The sequence below is a fragment of the Choloepus didactylus genome, chromosome 10, assembly GCF_015220235.1.
Source record: "Choloepus didactylus isolate mChoDid1 chromosome 10, mChoDid1.pri, whole genome shotgun sequence".
Lineage (NCBI taxonomy): Eukaryota > Metazoa > Chordata > Mammalia > Pilosa > Megalonychidae > Choloepus > Choloepus didactylus.
This window is the reverse complement of record NC_051316.1, coordinates 95,094,920-95,113,556: the sequence shown is the minus strand read 5'-3', so window position 1 is coordinate 95,113,556 and position 18,637 is coordinate 95,094,920. Positions and strand designations below refer to the sequence as shown.

At 51.3% G+C, this 18,637-nt stretch overlaps 1 protein-coding gene across 1 annotated transcript in view; it reads left to right on the top strand.

Moving 5' to 3' along the window:
• Positions 1–8,306, top strand: part of MVB12B (multivesicular body subunit 12B) — a 226,106-nt gene extending 217,800 nt beyond the window's left edge. Inside the window, exon 10 of the mRNA XM_037851011.1 lies at positions 5,928–8,306. Within this exon, the coding sequence (XP_037706939.1) occupies positions 5,928–5,984 (57 nt within the window). The 3' untranslated portion in view covers positions 5,985–8,306. The remainder of the gene's footprint in view (positions 1–5,927) is intronic.
• The last annotated feature ends 10,331 nt before the right edge of the window (positions 8,307–18,637 follow it).

Genomic DNA, 18,637 nt, shown 5'->3' with positions numbered 1-18,637 from the left:
GGATGGATAGAAATACCAGAAGGAAGTGAGAGATACATGCCTTGTTTAGGAGGATACTTTCCTTATTTGAGGGGAAGACATACATATGATATGTTTGGGGAAAATAAATATAATTATGAATCTTAATAAGTTAAAGGAAAACACCAAAAAAAATTTTTTAATTATCATTTTCAAGGCAGCAGAAGAAAATGTGATCTATACAATGTAAGAAAGGAAAGGGGAAAAAAGCGACACAAATAAATTATTAAATTATAAATATAAACAAAATAAAATAAGCCCTACTATATTAAAAATTACAGTAAACATAAGTGGGTTAAACATGGTGATTAAAAATTAGACACTTCCATAAGCTATGGTAGGTCTGTATAGATGAGAATGAAATAGCAACACATCCTAAAGTAATTTGGGTGGAGAATTAAAATATATATTCAGGGCCCCCCTGAGGAGCTGGGGGAGGATGCAGAGGTGTTGGACTTCCTCACCTGGATTGTTGCTGATGTTCTCACAAACATTGGGGACTGACGGCTTGATGTGCTGAGCCCTCTGTCTTGGGGCTCACCCCTATGAAGCTTGTTGCTGCAAGGAGAGGCTAAAACTGCTTATAATTGTGCCTAAGAGTCTCCCCAAGTGCCCCTTTGTTGCTCAGATTTGGCCCTCTCTCTCTCTCTCTCTCTCTAACTAAGCCACCTTTGTGAGTGATCTACATGGGACCTGACTCCCAGGGGTGTAAACCTCCCTGGCAACGTAGGATATGACTCCCGGGGATGAATCTGGACCCATCATTGTGGGATTGAGAACATCTTCTTGACCAAAAGGGGGATGCGAAATGAAATGAAATAAATCTTCAGTGGCTGAGAGATTTCAAATGGAGTTGAAAGGTCACTCTGGTGCACATTCTTATGCACTACCTAGATAACCCTTTTTAGGTTTTAATATATTGGAATAGCTAGAAGTAAATACCTGAAACTATCAAACTGCAACCCAGTAGCCTTGACTCTTGAAGACGATTGTATAACAATGTAGCTTACAAGGGGTGACAGTGTGACCATGAAAACCTTGTGGATTGCACTCCCTTTATCCAGTGTATGGATGGATGAGGAGAAAAATGGGGACAAAACCTAAATGAAAAATAGGGTGGGATGGGGGGGATTTGGGTGTTCTTTTTTTTATTTTTATTTTTTATTCTTATTCTGATTCTTTCTGGTGTAAGGAAAATGTTCAAAAATAGACTGGGGTGATGATCGTACAACTCTAAGATGGTACTGTAAACAGCTGATTGTACACCATGGATGATTGTATGGTATGTGAATATATCTCAATAAAACTGAATTTAAAAAAAATTAGACACTTCCAGTTAGCATGTTTTTTTTTTTAATACAGCACTTCACAGAGGGAAAACTCGGATTGCTAACAAATTTATGAGGATATATTAAAAATTCCGGTTTTCAAAAAATTATATTAACATTGGGATACCACTTTATACCCATCAGATGGCAAAAATTCCTTGGCTGAATTTGCCAGAGGGGCCTTGGAATTTGCTTCCAGTCTAAGTACCAGCTCCACCACACCCGTCCAGAGCTTTCTGCTGGGGAGTGGGGCATTGTGAGTTTGGTGGGAGCTGCGGGGCTTGGCCTCACAGATTGGGGTGGAAGTAGGAGCCTTTCAAGACAAGCATAAGTGGAGGGGGCTCCCCATGGTGGGCCCCTTCGCGGGCCTCTTACAGCACCCAGAGAAGAGGCAGTTTGCAGCGCGGCAACCCCCTCTTTGAGTCCCAATTGCCAGTTGTGGGGCCCCGGGAGTTCTCTTGCGCCCCGAACCTGTTTACTCCTCTGTAAAATGAACGCGGTCCCTGTACCTACCTCGCAAGGTTGCTAGGAAAGGTGAGTGAAAAGTGCCGAGCCCGGGCCGAAACTCCTCTCTGTCCGGGACCCCGCAAGGCCCCTACCCCCACCTTCATCCCCAGACCCCGCGCCCGGGGCGGCCGGTTCCCACGCTAGAGTCCCGCCGCGCGAGGGCGCTCCGAGCTCCCTTCCCGGCGCCGGCCCTCGCGGCGGGCTCGGCGGGGACTGTCCCACCCCAGTGCGGGTTATTTTCCGAGCCTATCAAAGGAAAGCGGAACCCCGCGGCGCACCTCTGCAGTCGGAAGATAAATCCGTCGGCTCTGCGCTGCGGACGTTTGTCTGGACAGAAGCCAGCCCGCAGCAGCCGGATCCCACTCCGCAACCCCTTGGGGGTCCTCACTCCTGCTCCAGAAGGGCTGAGCCCGGACGTGCTTGCCTTGCTCCGAAATCTGGGTCATCCGGAAGGGCCCGAGCCCCAGCGCCACCCGCCCTTGCCCAGTGGGCTTGAACAAGTCACATCACCCTCCTACGCCTCAACTTCCACATCCAACAAGATGTCCCTACTCGGTAAGGTTGTTGAGAAGGTTAAAGGAGATACATTAGGGTTGCCCAGCTCCCAGGCCTTGGGCAAGCCACCTGCACCTCCCTGAGCCTGTTTCTCCATCTGTAAAATGGGAATAATAAAAGTCCCTGCTTCACAGGGTCATTGTACGGAGATTGCAGGACCCTACCCGTCCCACTGAGGTTTAGTAAATGGAGTTATTGGGTTTGTTATGAAAGCTCAGCAGAGGCCTGGAGTTCACAGCCCCAAGCCCTGGAATCCCCTGGGTTGACTTAGGGACCTAGGCCACCCAGTTTGGGAGCCGCTGGCTTCAACCCCACTTGGTGCTTCCTCCGTGGTCCCCAGCTTGAGTGGGAGACTTGCTGTGTGGCCCACGGATGTCTGGGCACAGGCTTGGAGGCAGGGCCCGTCCCCTGCTTCTGGCTGGTCTTCAAAACCTCGTCAGGGCCTCCTCTGGTTGAGTCACCAGGCAGAAACACTCAGCTTTTGACACCATCCAGAAAATGGAAATGTCCCAGGCGTCTAATCGTTCCCTTCTTTTTGGTAACTAAACCGCCCCAAAATATACCCAAGATATTGAACACAGTGTGAGCATCCCCACTGGACTCAGGGCCTCCTGCAAAGCCAGCCTGAGGGACTTGTGGGGAAAGCCACATTCTTGAGCTAGACTCAGCCTTGCCAGGTACAGAGTGACCCCTAACCCCACCATCCCACATCATTCAAACCTGCCCAACCCTGGGGGCGTGCCACGAACCCTGACTTCCTTCCCAGCCAGGGCTGCTGCCCACCCCTTCTTACCCCCCAAAAGATATTTGGAACAGTCTTTGAAATGAGATTAATCCTCAGTTCCCTGACAGTGTCTTTGGGCATGTGTTTTTATAACCTCCCTCTCAAATGAGAACCATTTGTCGCCCGGAAGCTGGGGAGGCCCAGCCCCAACTGCTGGGCCAGACATCACCAGCACCTGATTGAATGTCAAGGACAGTGCGAGGGGGTAGGGCCGAGGTGAGGGCAGGATGTCAGGCGGCGTTAACCTGGCCCTCGCTGAGGCTCTGCCCTGTCTCGGTCTTCAGCCCGGGGGCACATGCCAGAGGAAGAGAGCTGCAGCCAGGCCTCTGCCGAGCACCGGCCACATGCCCTTGAGCCAGTGACTTTGCGTCTCTGAGCTCCACTTTCCTCGTCTATAATGGCCTCTGTCTGCTGGCTGATGCACCCAGCACCATGCCCGACCAACAGCAGGTCCTCGATGTTTATGGAGGCTTTTGAACACAGTCTCAGCTCCCTGGGAGCTCAGTGATGGGAGGGTGAAGTCCCCCAGGCTGGGGCATCCCAGGAGGCCACAGAAGTCCATGCCCCATGTGTTCTGAGTCACCTCTTGCTCCAAGCTCACGCTAAGTGAGGAGAGCATCCTGCAAGGAACCTGGATTGCTGGCAGGTTAATATGGAGAGGGCTGAGTTTATAGGCGCTACAGCCGCAGTCTCTTTAATTAATTCTGAGCCTTCTGCCTCCCCTCTCGGCATGATCCCCCTCCCAATCCTGTTTGAAGTTTACAAACACCCCCACCCCCACCCCGCCTCCCTGCTGCCCCTGCCTGCTGAACCAACACAGCCCCTTCGGGCTCAGCTCTGAGGGATTTATTGGAGAATTCCAATCATGGGGTCTTGGCTCAAACTTGTGGCTTCCCCAAAAATCTCCCCTGAAGTTTGATAGTTGTGGAATTTAGGCATGAAGGAGGGTCTCTGATGATCTCAGAACACAGAATTCCACCTGGGCATGTGGGAGAATTCACAGCCCCTCACTTGGAGGACGGGAGTGCAGAACAGCCAGAAAGAGGCAGGTGCCTGGCACGAAGCAGACGTCCCGGAATTAATTCACCTTAAAGGAGCTGCTTAGACATTGCATTTCCACCTTCACCCCTGCCCCCTCCCCCAGCTGCTTTTCTGCAGGTGTCTGGCTCTCTGCTGCGTAGGCTCCTGTTGGTCTCGGGGCTGGGGCAAGTTTGGGAAGAAATCTGAGTTCGGAGTGCTGAACTGTCGAATTGGACACCAAAGCCACGGAGACGGGCCATTTTTCTTCCTCCATGTTGCTTGCCTCCTCAGGGGCATTCTGCGGCCGGTTCCACTTGGTTCAGACCGAGGAGCCCACGCCCTTCCACGGGAGCCAAGCCAAGAAGGCTCAGGGACAGAGGCCCCACATGCCATTCATCATCTCTCCCCCTCGGGGCAGGGCCGACCCGTTCCACTTCTCAGAGAGATCTTTGGAATGATTGATAAGCCGTGGCCTCAACTGCAGCGGCCCTGGGGAGAGAAAACATCTTTGGCAGTTTCACGTAAAGCCTCCCACTTCTTGCTTAATAAGTGCTGAAAGCGGCACAAACAGAAATACCGCGGGCTTTCCATGACTAACAGGATGACAGCATCAGGCAGCGGCGACCCCAGCAAGAGGGCTCCAGCTCTCCCCAGGCCGCTCAGCCGACAGCACTTGGCAGGCCGGCCCAGGCCGCAGCGCCGAGCCCCGGCGGGGCTGGGGAAAGCCGCCGGCCTCCCTGCAGCACGGCGTGCACAGATGGCTCGAGATAAAGGAACCGCAGCTTCGGCCAACTTGGGCTGAACCGCCCTTCTCCAAAGCCCTTTCAGATGGTTTCACTTCTCCGCCCGCTTTGTTGAAAGACGTAAAAATTTCAAACCACCACAAAGTAAACGTTTCAAAACCCGCTCTTTTCAAAATCAGTTACATTGTCAAAACCCCTTTGGATTCCTTCTCTCTTGCCCCACCTTCTTATGCCTCCTTTGGATTCGAGTGTTTTTTTATTAATTTAGAAGCCATCCAGGTAAAGCTGGTGTTTGCGAGCCGTGTTTTACGGGCGGGAAATAGCTCGGTTATTTAGTAGATGTATTAGATAAGTCGATGTCTTGTCAGAATCAAGCAGGTTTTCTTTATTAGGGTGAAATCGTAATGAACTCATCTGCTTCTAATATTTATAAAGAGTAGAGAAGCCATTAATTCTACTGCTTGTGAATAAAACCATCTGTGATTTCTTTGCATTTGATGGGTTTTGGTTTTAATACACATTTTTCACAAATAAGCACAGAGATTTTTTGGTGAAAATGTCACATTCAGGATCTCATAAAGAAAGAATGCAAAGAGAGGAAAACTAAATGTTTTGTTAGCTAAGTAATCTCTCACCTTGCAGAGTGGGGAACATTTGAGCCAACTTTAGCACATTAGGTGAGAGAATCACCCGTTGGACGCTAATGCAACCCATGACATGTTACAAGGCAAATCGCGTCCGTTTTGAAGTTTGTTTTCCTTCGGGAATTACACAGTTCGTTTAACCTAATCTGTCCTGACACTTGAATTATAATATTATGAGCTTCTTCAGGAAAGTAAAACAGTAGTTGCCTGCTTAAAAGCAAAGCAGAAGTTAATAAAGTGGGCAAAATGTCAAGGAAAAGGGGGCTAATCGAATCATGGTGTCATTCTCTAGAGAAAATACAGTCAAGTTGTATTTTTTTTTTTCCAGTGGAAATCTTGGACGCCTAATGACACGTTTCTGCCCAGGAAGAAATTTGAACTCTGAAACCGAACTCAAACTCCAAACTGCGAGAACTTGCCCAATGGGACCACTCGGGGACTTTGACTTCTGGGTGTTGGAGCTTAATTAAAATATTCAGCCAGCTGCTCCCCCCTTGCCAAGGGGACCCCGAGGAATTAAACCGTAAGCTTAATTCTATTAGTTCACCTGCCTATGTACACAGGGATGAGGGAGACCCATTACTGATTCAGAAAAAAGCCACCAGACCCACCCTTCTAAATTCAGTGCGGGCTCTCCCTGTGGCAGGGAATTGTCCCCTGAACGAGAGGCTTCCACAACACTCAAGAGTTTGACTCCTGACCCTGAGCACACACAGCTAGTTTCCATCCTCCTTCCAAGAACGAGAAAATGCCAAACAAGTCATTATAAGGATTTATATGCATGCATGCGTGTGTGTGTGCTTTATGGTTTACGTATCGTTTGTAGTAATACGTAACATCCACTAGCTTCTCTGTGCCAAATGCCGTGCTGAGCCTTTCCCGTTCTCTTCTCAAGAAACCCTCACATCCACCCTATGAAGTGAACATGTTATCCCCACTTGACAGATGAGACCACCGAGGCTCAGTGAGAGGAAGTGACTTAAAACCTGGAATTATCTGACCGTAGAATCTCTGCTCTTAACCACTAGCATTGAAGCACCACCGACGTTGTTCTGATCTTGGTTTGAAATTTTAATTAATTTATTTTGTATCTGCCATACACGTGCTTAGTGTGAAATTCGGAAGGTACAAAGTCCGTAAGAGGAGAAGTTGTCCTCTCTCTCACCCCTTCCCTCAGCACCCACAGCAAATAGTTTCTGTGTCTCCTTTCAGAGAACCGAGGCTTATACCAGCAGATAGGTATATATTTACTTTTTTAAAAAACACATATGGTAGCATTCCAGATACTCTGTTCTACAGCTTGCTATTTTTTCATTTAATAATATATCCTGGAGAGTTCTCTATCTCATTCCTTTCCAGACAGCAGCGTGATATTCCCCTCAAGAGATGTATTACGTTGAACCATATGAGATTGTCAATATTCAACCCTTTTTGACTGGCAAAAATGGCAGTTTCAGGTGGTGCTGCATAATGCCTTCGTTTACTCACCCAATCTCCTAAACGTGCTGGACAGTTAGGTGGCTTCCCACCCTTTGCTCTTATGCATATCTTTTGCACACACTGACAGCTCTATCTGTAGGATAAATTCCTAGGTGCCACTACCTCTGTGACCTTGGGTAAGTCAAGCCCCTTTCCTTGGCCCTGATTCCCTTGTCTGTGAAATGAAGCAGCTGCATGGGATATTTTCTGATGCCTCCCCCGACCCCCAGCCCCCAGCAGGCTCTATTGTTCTGCAAAACTGTAACCCTCACATTTGTAATTCCGTATCATTGCTAGAGATTACTCGTGAATATAACCACTGCTCTGGCTCAGAGTCACCCAAATCATTGTGGAAACAAATGTTCTCCACCAAACACTAACTCACTCCTTGCTGGCTGTATTTGTCAACCAGGGAATGAGACATTTCCCTGTGATCGATACAAATGGAATAGAAATCTATCCCAGGCAGCAGCAGCAGGCTTGGTTTTTAATAAGGGGATCTCCAGAGGATATTGCATTCCTATGACAACGGCAGACAGACGTTGATTTTTAGTGTCAGAACCTGTTTAATGCAAAGGTCTGCAGCTGGGGCCAGGCCCTGTGCTGGCTGGGGGTCTCAGGCCAGAACCAAGCCGGTCCTTAAAGGCTTTTGCACAAACTAGCCCGTTGCCCGGGTCCTGCCTGGCCTTGACCCCTGTGGGCCACCTGTTCATGAAGGCAGACGCCTTTAGCAGCTCGGCTGCGGTGGAGCCGGCACAGTGGGCCGTCCAGAGGTGATCCATAGTACGGCTGTGGTTATTTACAGCCACCAACCAGGCAGCTCTTGGACGACAGCAGTTCACCTGAAGCAGGACCCAGGTACCCGGGCAGAGGTGGCAGAGAGCATGAGTGACCATACTGACAGTCTCTTTCCTTCTTATAAATTAATCTTCGTGACAGAGTGAATCAAAGAGACCACTGAGTTAGTTACCATTTGAAAAGACTTGAGAAGGGCCAGCTGCAACTGTCCAGGACTAACTGGGATGTTCTGAAAACATGGTTCTTGCCCAAACAGCCGTGATGCCTCTGGGTTCTGTCTCTTGTTTCTCCTGCCTCTTTTAAAATTATCTGCTGATACAGACCAGGGAAAGACTGCCGAAACAGGAAAACAGCTGGCATGTAAGGGAGATGGGATCGGCAGTGATTTATTTCCAGAGATTCGCTATTTTAAGTTATTGTTGTTGTTATGTGTGTGCAATAAATCATATTTTAAAGTATCTGTTAATAGAGTGTTTGATTCTTTAAAAAAAATTCCTTTTTAAAAAAACTACTCATTCAAGTAGATGGGTTGTTCCTCGAAGATAATTCCTCAGATTTTATTAAGAGATGTGACAATAAGTAAGAAAATATCAATAAATTCTTCCACTGGGAAATTTCGCCACCCGTTCTTACCTTCTGGAAAAGGTCTTGTCCTTTAAAAAATTAGAAGGAGAAGAAGAAAGGGAATCTTAGCTGTTATTTCTTCAAGTACTTTGAATTTATGGAAATGTATTTAGTCCTTCCTTTGGCTTTTTAGACGCTGAATTCATATTTAGGAACTTTAAACACCAGGATGAGCTTTCTCTCCGTGTTGGGAAAGACGAATCTCAAAATTGCATCTACCAGAGCTCTTAAAATCGGGCACAGAGGGTCCTCGAGGAAGGTCTTGGGGAATGATTACAACATTCCTTTGTGCAACACGACAATACCCGGCTCGTGGACACGCTCGGACCCTCCGTTGGAAGTAAGTGGCGGGGCTGCAGCTTAAAACTAATCTTGTCCGTGGCTCCCTGGCAAGAGGTCAGGAGGGGAGCCTTTCAGGATGGGATCGCCGGCGAGATCTGAGGGCTCCGAGAATATAGCAAGTTGTTAAGGGGGGGTGGGAGGAAGAGAGCGAGAGAAAGGAAGAAAAAGAATCAAGGCAAAATTAAATTTTTACCATTAAGTATATTCTTTTTTTTTTCATTTAGTTAATTTCCAGCCGCTGACGTTTATTGCACATTAATTATGCATACGGCTTTTGTGCGACTTAAAAAGTGAGGAATGTGATCCTTATCCTTTTATGGAGGATCCAGCAGCCACGCTGGAGGCTTCGGGCGGCAGCTGGGGAAGCTTCGGGTCAGAGGGGCAGGAGCTGCGAGCGACCCGGGGCTGGGGCCAGGAGCCAACCCTGGGCCGGCTCCGCTCCCCACCCGGGACCCCGGGACTCACCCACCTGGACGTTCTCCAAAGTGTTTTTTGCGGCAGGAGTGGGGACCAAGGCGCTGAGGGGGTGCTGGAGGGTTGGCTGGAAGGGTTTCTGGGCCAAATCTGGGGACAGGACCTTGGGGCTAGAGCAGAGCTGTGAGAAGCAAGGCCTGGGGGAGGAGTCGGGGGTGCCTTTCCTCCCTCCAAGCCCCCCATTCCCTCTGCAGCAAGTGGAAGGAGCTGAGGAGGCGGCAGGCAGCCCCAAGGAGGGAGAATTAACTGGGTTGGGAGATGCTTTCCCCAAGCCCACCACCCACACCCCAGCCTCAGACTCTATGCTCTCCCCACCCCCGGGGCTTCTGGGGGGCTGGGCAGCTGGCCTGTCTGCCACAGTCTCTCTGTGCTTCCTCTTGGAGCCTGCGGTGGAAATGCCTCTGGGCGCCTGCAGGCCCTGGGCCTCTCCTCGCTCTTCCCAGGAGGGCTCCGGGCATCTTCTGCCCCCCTCCTCTCAGTCCAGATCCCCTCAAAGAGGGCCCCGCAGTGCAGGCTGACATTGGGATTCATGCTTGGCTCGTCCACAGGGAGGGGTCCCTGGCAGCCCCATAACCAGCTGCCCAGACTTGAGCCAAGAGGGTGGACCCACCAACCGGCCACCCCCAGACCCTCAAGGAGAAGGGTCTCGGGGACTCAAGCAAAGTTGCCCAGTCCCCTCAGGCTGCTCCGAGCTGGGATTCCTGTGGAAGCCTCCCTCAGCCCTGAGGGTGACAGGTCACCTCACACTGAGTCTGGCCTGGGCATGAAGGCAGTCACCCTATGTCCGCTGACAGAGCATCCCGCCCCTCGCCTCTTCTCAGCAGGGCTCCCGCTCTCCATGCCTGGATTCCTCAGCTGGACCTGGGCACCAGCACTGGCCTCCCACAGGGGGCTGCCTGGGGTTTGGATGGAATATTGTCTCCACAGCACCTCGCCCAAGCCGACTGCCCAGAAGTGGGAGCTCACAACAGCCTCGATGGGCACGGGGGTCCCCATTTTATAGCTGAGGAAACAGGCTTTTGGAGGGAGGCAGCCTGCCCAGCCTGGACATGGCTCTGGGCTCCCTCTCCATCCCCCCTCCGCCGGCAGCAGAGGCCCGTGAGAGGAGAGGAAACTCACGTAGTTGGTCCCTGCTCTCCCCGCAGCAGGCAGGTTTGCGGCACCCATCTGCAGCATGGGGCGGGAGGCCGGGCATACGGGCCCCTTCCCGCACCCCCCTCCGGTTAGAGCCACAAACCAGCCTCCCCGACATCAGCCTGGGAACAAAGGCGGCGGCGAGCAGAGCTGCGGGGAGCGGCATTACCCCCCGAGGGGCTCAGCAAGCCAACGGCTTCCCACGTAGGGGGCCGCAGGAGCTCAGCAACCCGAGACCCGAGAATGGGCACTGGCCCTCTCCCAGATGATGTGAGGGGGCTGGGGCCTGGGCTGCCCCCTTCTTTTTTGTTGTTTTAATAAAACTGCTGTGCTGATGGTCCTGCTGCGGATAAACCATCAACTGGCTCGCCTGTGCTTCCCTTCCGAACCCCCACCCCTATCCTGCAAAGACTTCATGACGAGCTTTAAAATAAAAATTTCATCATAAAGAAATCAACCATGCATAATAATAAACAACATGTTTAACATTTATTACTCCGTGTTCTAACAAACTGAAATGTGAAAACATGCCAAAATTCGGGTTTCATAAAACAATTTTTCATCAAGTTCTTTCCTTGGACAAAACGCCTCTGTTTTATTTCTTGCTGGCAAGACCCACTTCAAGTGCAGCAGCATTTTCCAGAAACGGGGTCATGGGTTTGATACTCGCACAATCCCCAAGGCAGATCTTTAGCTCCGTTAGACTTTGTCTGATGGACAGTATTCCGGCTTTCCCGGGGAGCAACGGGGAGCGGCCGTGTCAGCATCACCACCAGAGAGCCGTCCAGGGCAGACAGTTACAGGCACCAAACCACGGGGCACACCCACGTTCCTACAGGAGAACCAGGACATGAACACACAAGTGCACCCCTACACACACACACACACACACACACACACACACACGCACGCATGCACTCACTTCTCTCACGCACTTAGCAGACCACTCTTCCGGACGAGCAGGATACAGAGTCACATATGCCAATAGAGAGATTCCCACCTGTTGGTCTCATGTGCTATTCTCACACTCATAAACACACTTTCTCCACCACACCTCTCATCTCTGCCCAGCGTCAGGAGGGGCCGTGGGAGGTTTTCCAGAATCCTTGGCCATCACAGCTGGAGGGTCCCAAGGACTCATCTCTGCACTGGGGCGTGGCCATTCTGGCCCTAGAACTCCAGATGTACTTCCCCAACACCCCTGAGCTGCTGTCCCCAGGCCTCCTTGGCAGGGGCAAAGGAAGGGGCTGCCCAGTGCCTGCGGAGGCCTCACGTCTCCTCTCCACTCTAACTAGGCTTCAGTGTCCCAAGGGGAGCCAGGGGCTGGGGGTGGGAGGCAAGCTGCCAGAGGTCTCAGGGATTTGAACCCAGCTCCAGCCTGAGAGCCAAGCCCTCCCTCTCCTCACCCACCTCTCTCCCCGGGACAGGGCAGGGCTGGAAAAACAGGCCCCTCAGGGCTCAGAGCATGAAGGACCCCGGGTGGGCTCTGTGACCTGGGATGCAGCTCCCCCAGCCCCCACCCCCAACCCCTTCCTGAGCACCCATCTGTGTAGCCACAGCATCACTCCATCCTCCCCCAGATGCCCCAGAGGGAGACGGGGAGCAAAGGAAGCTCGAAAATAATAACTGCCATGCCTTTGGTTTTTCTAACTGAAGTAACAGCGCTGATGTCTTGACTAATTATCAAAATCCCTCCCTCGCAAATTACTGTCAATTTTCTTCCAAGGGTTAATGGTGTTGTGGTTGTGGAGCATATCTTTATTCTTAGGAGATGCATGCTGAAGTATTTAGGGATGATGTATAGAATTACTTTCAAACCTACAGCAAAAAATACATAGATATAGATACTCGCAGACGTAGACCGATAAAGCAATGTTGACGTGTTGAATCTGAGTGGCGAGAACATGGGGTATTACTTACACACCTTCAACTTCCCTATTCGTTTGAATATTTTCAAAATAAAAAGTTGGAGGGAGCCCTCCCTCTCACCACGCCCCTCGCTGAGCCCTTGCTCTCCCTCTGTGCTCTAACCATGAATGCCACCCAGGGGCCCAGGGGTGGAAAGCGCATTCTGCCGGCCCACACGCGGGAATATCCACCTCCCCATCTCTCAGCGGAGCCGTCACTGGGCTCTGCCCACAAGCTGCTGAACAAGCCTGACCGGACGGGAACATGAAGTTGCACTGGCGTAACTTCCCTGACACACCCCAACCCTAGCGGGGCACGGTGGCGTGGCCACACTCGGGGTGCCCCGATCGGCTGTGAAGCGTGTGGTGTACAATCCGTGGCTGATCAGAATCAGGGACTTCTCGTGAATGCGGGAACCACGTCTGTCTCGTGTCACTGTGTCCCTAGCACCACCCTGGGACCTGGCACAAAGTGGGCACTTGATGGAATGAATTAGAGCGTTCAGCAGAGGCTCTCTTTTTCACGGGTTGGAGTTAAGGGCAGTTCTCACAGCCTTGCCAGCCCTCAGAGGTGCCAGCTGTGGGAACGGGTGGAGCGCCGGACTGCGACGCTGGGACTGGGCCCACTGGCCGCCTGTCTCGTCAGGAAAGCCTTGGCGAGGGTGGGCCGTGGAGGGTGAGCGTCCCTGGTGGAAAAGCCTGAAGAGCAGGTGACAGGGGCAGGAGCTGGGAGCCAGGGTGGCCGTCTGGGCCACCCAGACCTCCAGGAGCTCTCCCAGGAAGGCCCTGGGAGGGGTCAGCCTCTCTCTGGAAGGAGGATCTCCTCTGACAAAGAGCAATCACCTGAGAGGTGCTTTTGTTTTAATCATCAGCAATCAAAGGCAAAGCCCCGCAGGGCTGTTGGTCCCCCCGACACCCCGAGCTACTGCAGGCCCCAGGCTCCTTCCTCTCCCACCCCAGCATAGCTGAGGCCTCTGGACTCTGCATGTTCCAGGGGGTGGTGGGAGCAGGGGCAGGTGTCCTGGGAGCCCCTCTGAGCTTGAGGCCTCGGACCGCTGGGGTCTTGCTGACTTTCTGGCCCTGGCCTTGCATAGATCCCAGTCACAGGTAAGAATAAACAAGAGAGGGGTTGTGCGATTAAAAAACCACTGTGTTGAGGGGCCTTGAGAGCCAGCTGAGGCTTCTGCCTCTTTGGCGAGGCAGGTGGTTAAGAGCTGGGTGATGGAATGTCAGATCCACTCCCACCTCATCTCCAGCAGGCAAGCCGCCTAACTCTCCGAGCCTCCATTTGCTCATACATGAAAGGGGCACAATAGAGCTACTGCAACCAACAGTTCTTGTCAACTACTTGGGACTGTGCTGGCCTGGAGTGGGTGCTCAAGGAGTCATCACCATTGGTCTCACCTGCTGCTCTAACTGGCCTGTGCCTGCCCCAGGCGCCAGGGACCCCTCAAGGCCGCTGTGGGTGCTGAGATGCATTCAAGGCGGGTCTCACACTAGGCGTTGGCAGACCCAGCGAGGCTGACAAAGAGCTCTGAAGACTGAGGCCAGTGCAGTCCCCTCCTCACCCACTCCACGTGGCCTGGGCCAGCATCCCCACCCGAGAGCCGGCCATCCGCCCTGCCCTGCCCCGCGTGCCCAGGTTCCCATGGAGGTGGTGCAGCCTGCATGGCCGAGGAGGGGGCCAGAGGCTCTCTTTGCCTTGAAAGAGCAAAACCACCGCGGGGTTCAAAAGGAAGAGAGGAAAACCTGGTAACTCGTCCCAGACGGCCTGTCCACTTTATCAAAGCTGATTTCAGGGAGCAACATTCCCACCAGCAGAGGCCACAGCCTCATTAGGGAGTTCTGGGAACGATGAAAAAGCCAGGCCGCCACGCACATCCCTGGGACAATTAGGCTTTGTCTCTCCACCTTCAAAGGCATCTAGCTGTTTCTGTGCACATGTGTGTGTGCGCGCACATGTGTGTGTGTGTAAGTCTCTATGTGTCTCTCTGTTTCTTGTCTTTGTCTTTTCTCTTTCTTTTTGTCTGTCTTTTTCTGTTCTCTCTCTCCGCCTCCCCCTCTCAGCCCCAGGCCATCCTGAGTGTCCCTAAGGCTCTGTCTCCAGCCGGCTGGGTATCCACAGATGTCCTGGGCCAGAATGCACCTCCGCAAGAGCCCGTGTCCTTGTGTCTTCAGCAGAGGCCCAGGATGCCTCCCTGGACACCCAGCTTGGCCAAAGGATGGGAATGGCGTGAGCCCCTCAGCCGCTCCCTTTTCCACTGAACTCAGATTCTCCCCATCACGAGTACAGAATGCAAACGATTCCCCCAGAGCAAACTTCCCGCTCGGGTTTCCGGATGCCTCCCTCAGATGCAGCCGAGCTGAAGCCCAGATTCTTCCCCAAATCCCCACTGGCCGCCTCCCCCGCCCCGGCCCTGTGGAATGTCTCTTACCCACATCGGGAGTGACACGCAGAGACAGTAACACATTCCTCCGCGCCCCCGCATGTGGGGGGGCCTTCGCTGAGCGGGATCCTGCCTTCCGGAGACGTGGCCCCGCCGGGGAAATGCCACCCAGAACAGGCCCTGCCAGCACCACCGTCACCCCCCAGTCCAGGCATCACGACAACCACACACATGAGATGCAGATTCTCACATCAGGCCATTATCTGAGGGCATCCATGTATTGCTGTACGTGAGAAGGCAAATGCTAAATACTTGTTTCTGTCATACCACCAGAGGAAGCGGGCACAATATCTGCAAAATTAGAAACAGCCTTGGGTCTCAGCCCCTCACTGATGGTACTCGGGTATTAATCCATTAAGGCAATCAAAAGAGCTTAAATAAAAGTCTGAAGCCTGCAATATACATGTCAATGAACAAGCGGTAAAACTTCCTGAAAAGGTGATTTCAAAGCCATATTGCCCACGCTTGGCAAATTGCATATTTAATTATTTTGTCAGTCCCTCTTTCTCCTCTAATCTTCAGGGAACATGCCTTTGGACATACGAAACCAGTTAGGATAATTAAGGGACGATGGAGTGAGGTGTCGGCTGATTTCTCAGAAAGATGCCATCCTCTAACCTGGTAAGAGATGTGTGCAGACCCCGCGAAAGGCGGACGGCCTGGTAATGTCTGCCTTTCTAGAGAGAGATCAAAGGTCTTTTGCCCCTTTCAAGACGTTTGTAGAATTTGTTTCCCAATTATCCCACATTTGCGCACTGGGACATCCTTGTTAACTCTTTGATGGCACCTCTTGAATTGGGCCGTAATTGCCCTCCGGCCGCACCTCCCGCTCGGGGCCCAGGGCTGGGCTGCTGCCGGGGCCTTCGCTCAGCGCGGGAAGGAGAGGGACGGGCGCTGGAGCAGGCTCTCCCTGGCACGCAGGCCCCGCCGAGTGCTGGTAAACTCCTCTCTCTTTCAATCTGGGTGAATTGGACTAGGATTTTGTTTTTTTCACAATTTTGCCATCTTCAGAACAGAGCGTGACTGCCTCTGAAAACCATCTATAAAGGAATTTTGCTGAATACATTATTTTCCCACATTGGAGTATTTTTCTAGTCTAAGGGGATGTATTTAGGAAAAAAAGCAAAGCCATCAACTATTTGGAAAAAGTGGTAAAGATTTTGAAGTTTTAGTTTGGGCATTTCGAAACTAAATGTGATGTGAATAAGCATTCCTATGCATAAAGTCAAAATGTTAATGTTTCTATTGAGGTAAAATTCATATAATGTGAAATTGGCCATTTTAATGTGTACCATTCAGTGGCATTTGTTAAGATATTTTAAAGAAAATCTAATATAAAGACTTTTTCTTGCATGCATTTTATTTACTTTTTATCCATTTCCTTTTTTCACGTTCTGTCGATCTTTCCTGACTCTGCAAATATTTTTTCCTGATTACTTAGTTCAAACATTTTGTCTTTAACATCTCTGTCTTATTTTAAGAAAAAACAAGCAGGGGAAAGGGAGAAGGAAAGAGGAAAAGAAAAAGAAGAAAAAAGAAAGGCCTGAGTCTCTTCATATGCAAATATAGTGGCCCTTTTAGATACACTTTTTTTGAGAGTCCTTAAATAATTTCAGAAATGAAATACCACTGATCTGAGGAATTGTGGCCCTTTAAGCATATTCCAAAGGCTGCTTCAGGAACTTCCATTGACACTGTTTTTTTCTGTCCTTTCATTTTACCTCTCAAAAATCCACCTGCATCCTAGCAAGTTTTAAAATGAGACAGGCTCCCAGGAAAGTCAGAGGGAAATTTTCCCGTACGACGTGGGCTGTCTCCGATATTCCTCCAAAGAAACCTCAGATCATGGGGCAGCAGAGCTGGCAGGGCCATGTCCCCTATAAACAAGAAACTCAAAATCGCCCCATTTCCCCTGGCAAATAATTCCCATTGTGAGGAATCCTCCTCAAGCCCCCTTCAAAAATATACATTGAAAGAAAAATATCCCAGGGAAGTGTATTTTCTGCTCTTTGCAGCAAGAAAGTGGTGATTACAGACCTCTGGTATCTCCACAAGCTGAGAGCAAGTGACTCCAACCTGGGTTTCTGCTTCCAGAGAAGGGGGCAGAGGGTTCCCCTGTGAGGGGCAGCCCCACTGGGGATCCTGGGTGGGAGTGCCATCTTTAGCCTATAAAAATATAGGACTCCCAATTACATTTGAATTTCAGATAAAAAGTAATTTTTTAAGCATAAGTATGTCTCAAATAGTGCTTGGGACATACTTATACTAAAAGTCTTTATTTTTCACTTATCTGACATTCAGATTTAGTGGAGCATCCTGTATTTGATCTGGCAACTCTGGGGTTCCAAATGGGGTTGAGGAACCTCGGCAGGGACATTCCAGTTTTCCATCCAGAAGCAAAATTGAGTCTAAGAAAACACAGGGCTTCAGGTTGGGCTGGGAACCGTAGTTGCCCAGACCATCAGCTTGCTGTGTGACCCCACAGACTTGTCCCATCCTCTCTCTGCACCCCAATTTTCCCATCCCTGAATTGGGGGTGTGGACTAAGTGAGGTCTGAAGTCTGCAGGAGGGAAGGAAGCTGAATGACTCTGTCCCAGCCCTGTGTGGGGCTTTCCAGGGGCTCGCTGTTCACGGGCCTCCCAGGTTAGTGACCCTGTCTCTGCTTTATGATGAGGGAATTGAGCCTCCAAGGAAGGAAGCACCAGGCTTGATCACCCTACAAGCAGATGGGGTGCACACTTAAGGCAGCAACAAGACCTGAACACCTAGAAATTTTAGTTGGAATTTTTAAAAGCCTTAAAAGAACTCACTGTGGAAGACATGGGACTTTGTAGGACTTCCTAACACTTACTTTGCAGGTTAGTACTGTTTTTATTTTGGTCACCCGGGAGGGGGGTAGGGGTATCTTGACTTTTTAGGGGTGCTGGCAGCGGAAGGTACTGACATATGGGCCTGGTGGTCCCCGGCCAGCCGTGAGTCCAGGCCTCAGAAACTCACGGTTTCTCAAAACCTCATCTGCTGCAGAGAGCTTGGGAAACGGCCTCAGGGGCTCCCGTCCGTGACCCCAAGTTTCAAGACTACAGACCACTGGCCCTGCTGGGGGTCCATGCAGCAGAGCTGGGCAGGCGTAGGTTATAGATGATTTCAAACCAAGTCCACAGAGGAGGACACAGTTTCTCAAAGCTAACTCTCTACCTCCTTCTGTCTCTCTTTCCCTCTCTCAGACATGCACGCACACGGCACACAGCGCTGGGCTTGACTTCCAAGCCCCAGGCCCCCCTCAGCCCCCAGAGCCCAGTTTGGAGCTGCTTTTCTGTCTCTTACGGCTCCTCAAAGGATGGCTGCCCCACTCAGCTACAACATCTCCCTCAGCCAGTTCTTCCTCCTATCTCCCCTAACTCCCTCCTGCTGTAGGAGAAGCCCTTTTTGTTCTTCTGGGCCTCCTGGGAGACAGAGAACAGCTGGTCAGCATCTGGTGCTCTCCATTAGCCAGGGCCTCTGCCCCCCTGGGCCTTCCGCTCCCCGGGCCGAATAATCCCGCTTCCTCTAACCTCTTGGCTGGGTCCCGTGCTCTGGGTCTTTCATCATGTCCCTCGCTTGCCTCCTTGGCCCTCCTGTGGCTTCTGCTGACCAATGGGGGCAGGGGCAGGGGCGAGTGACCCCTCTCCCCTCCCAGACAGCAAAGGAGGGGGCAGCCGTGTCTAGGGCTGGGAGTCGGGTGTCAGGGCTGTGCGAGTGCCCCCCACCCCCATCAGGTGAGCCTCGGCTTCTCGTCTGGAACACAGCAATTCGGTGCCTTTCCTCAAAGCTCTGCTGGAAGGATGCCATGAGC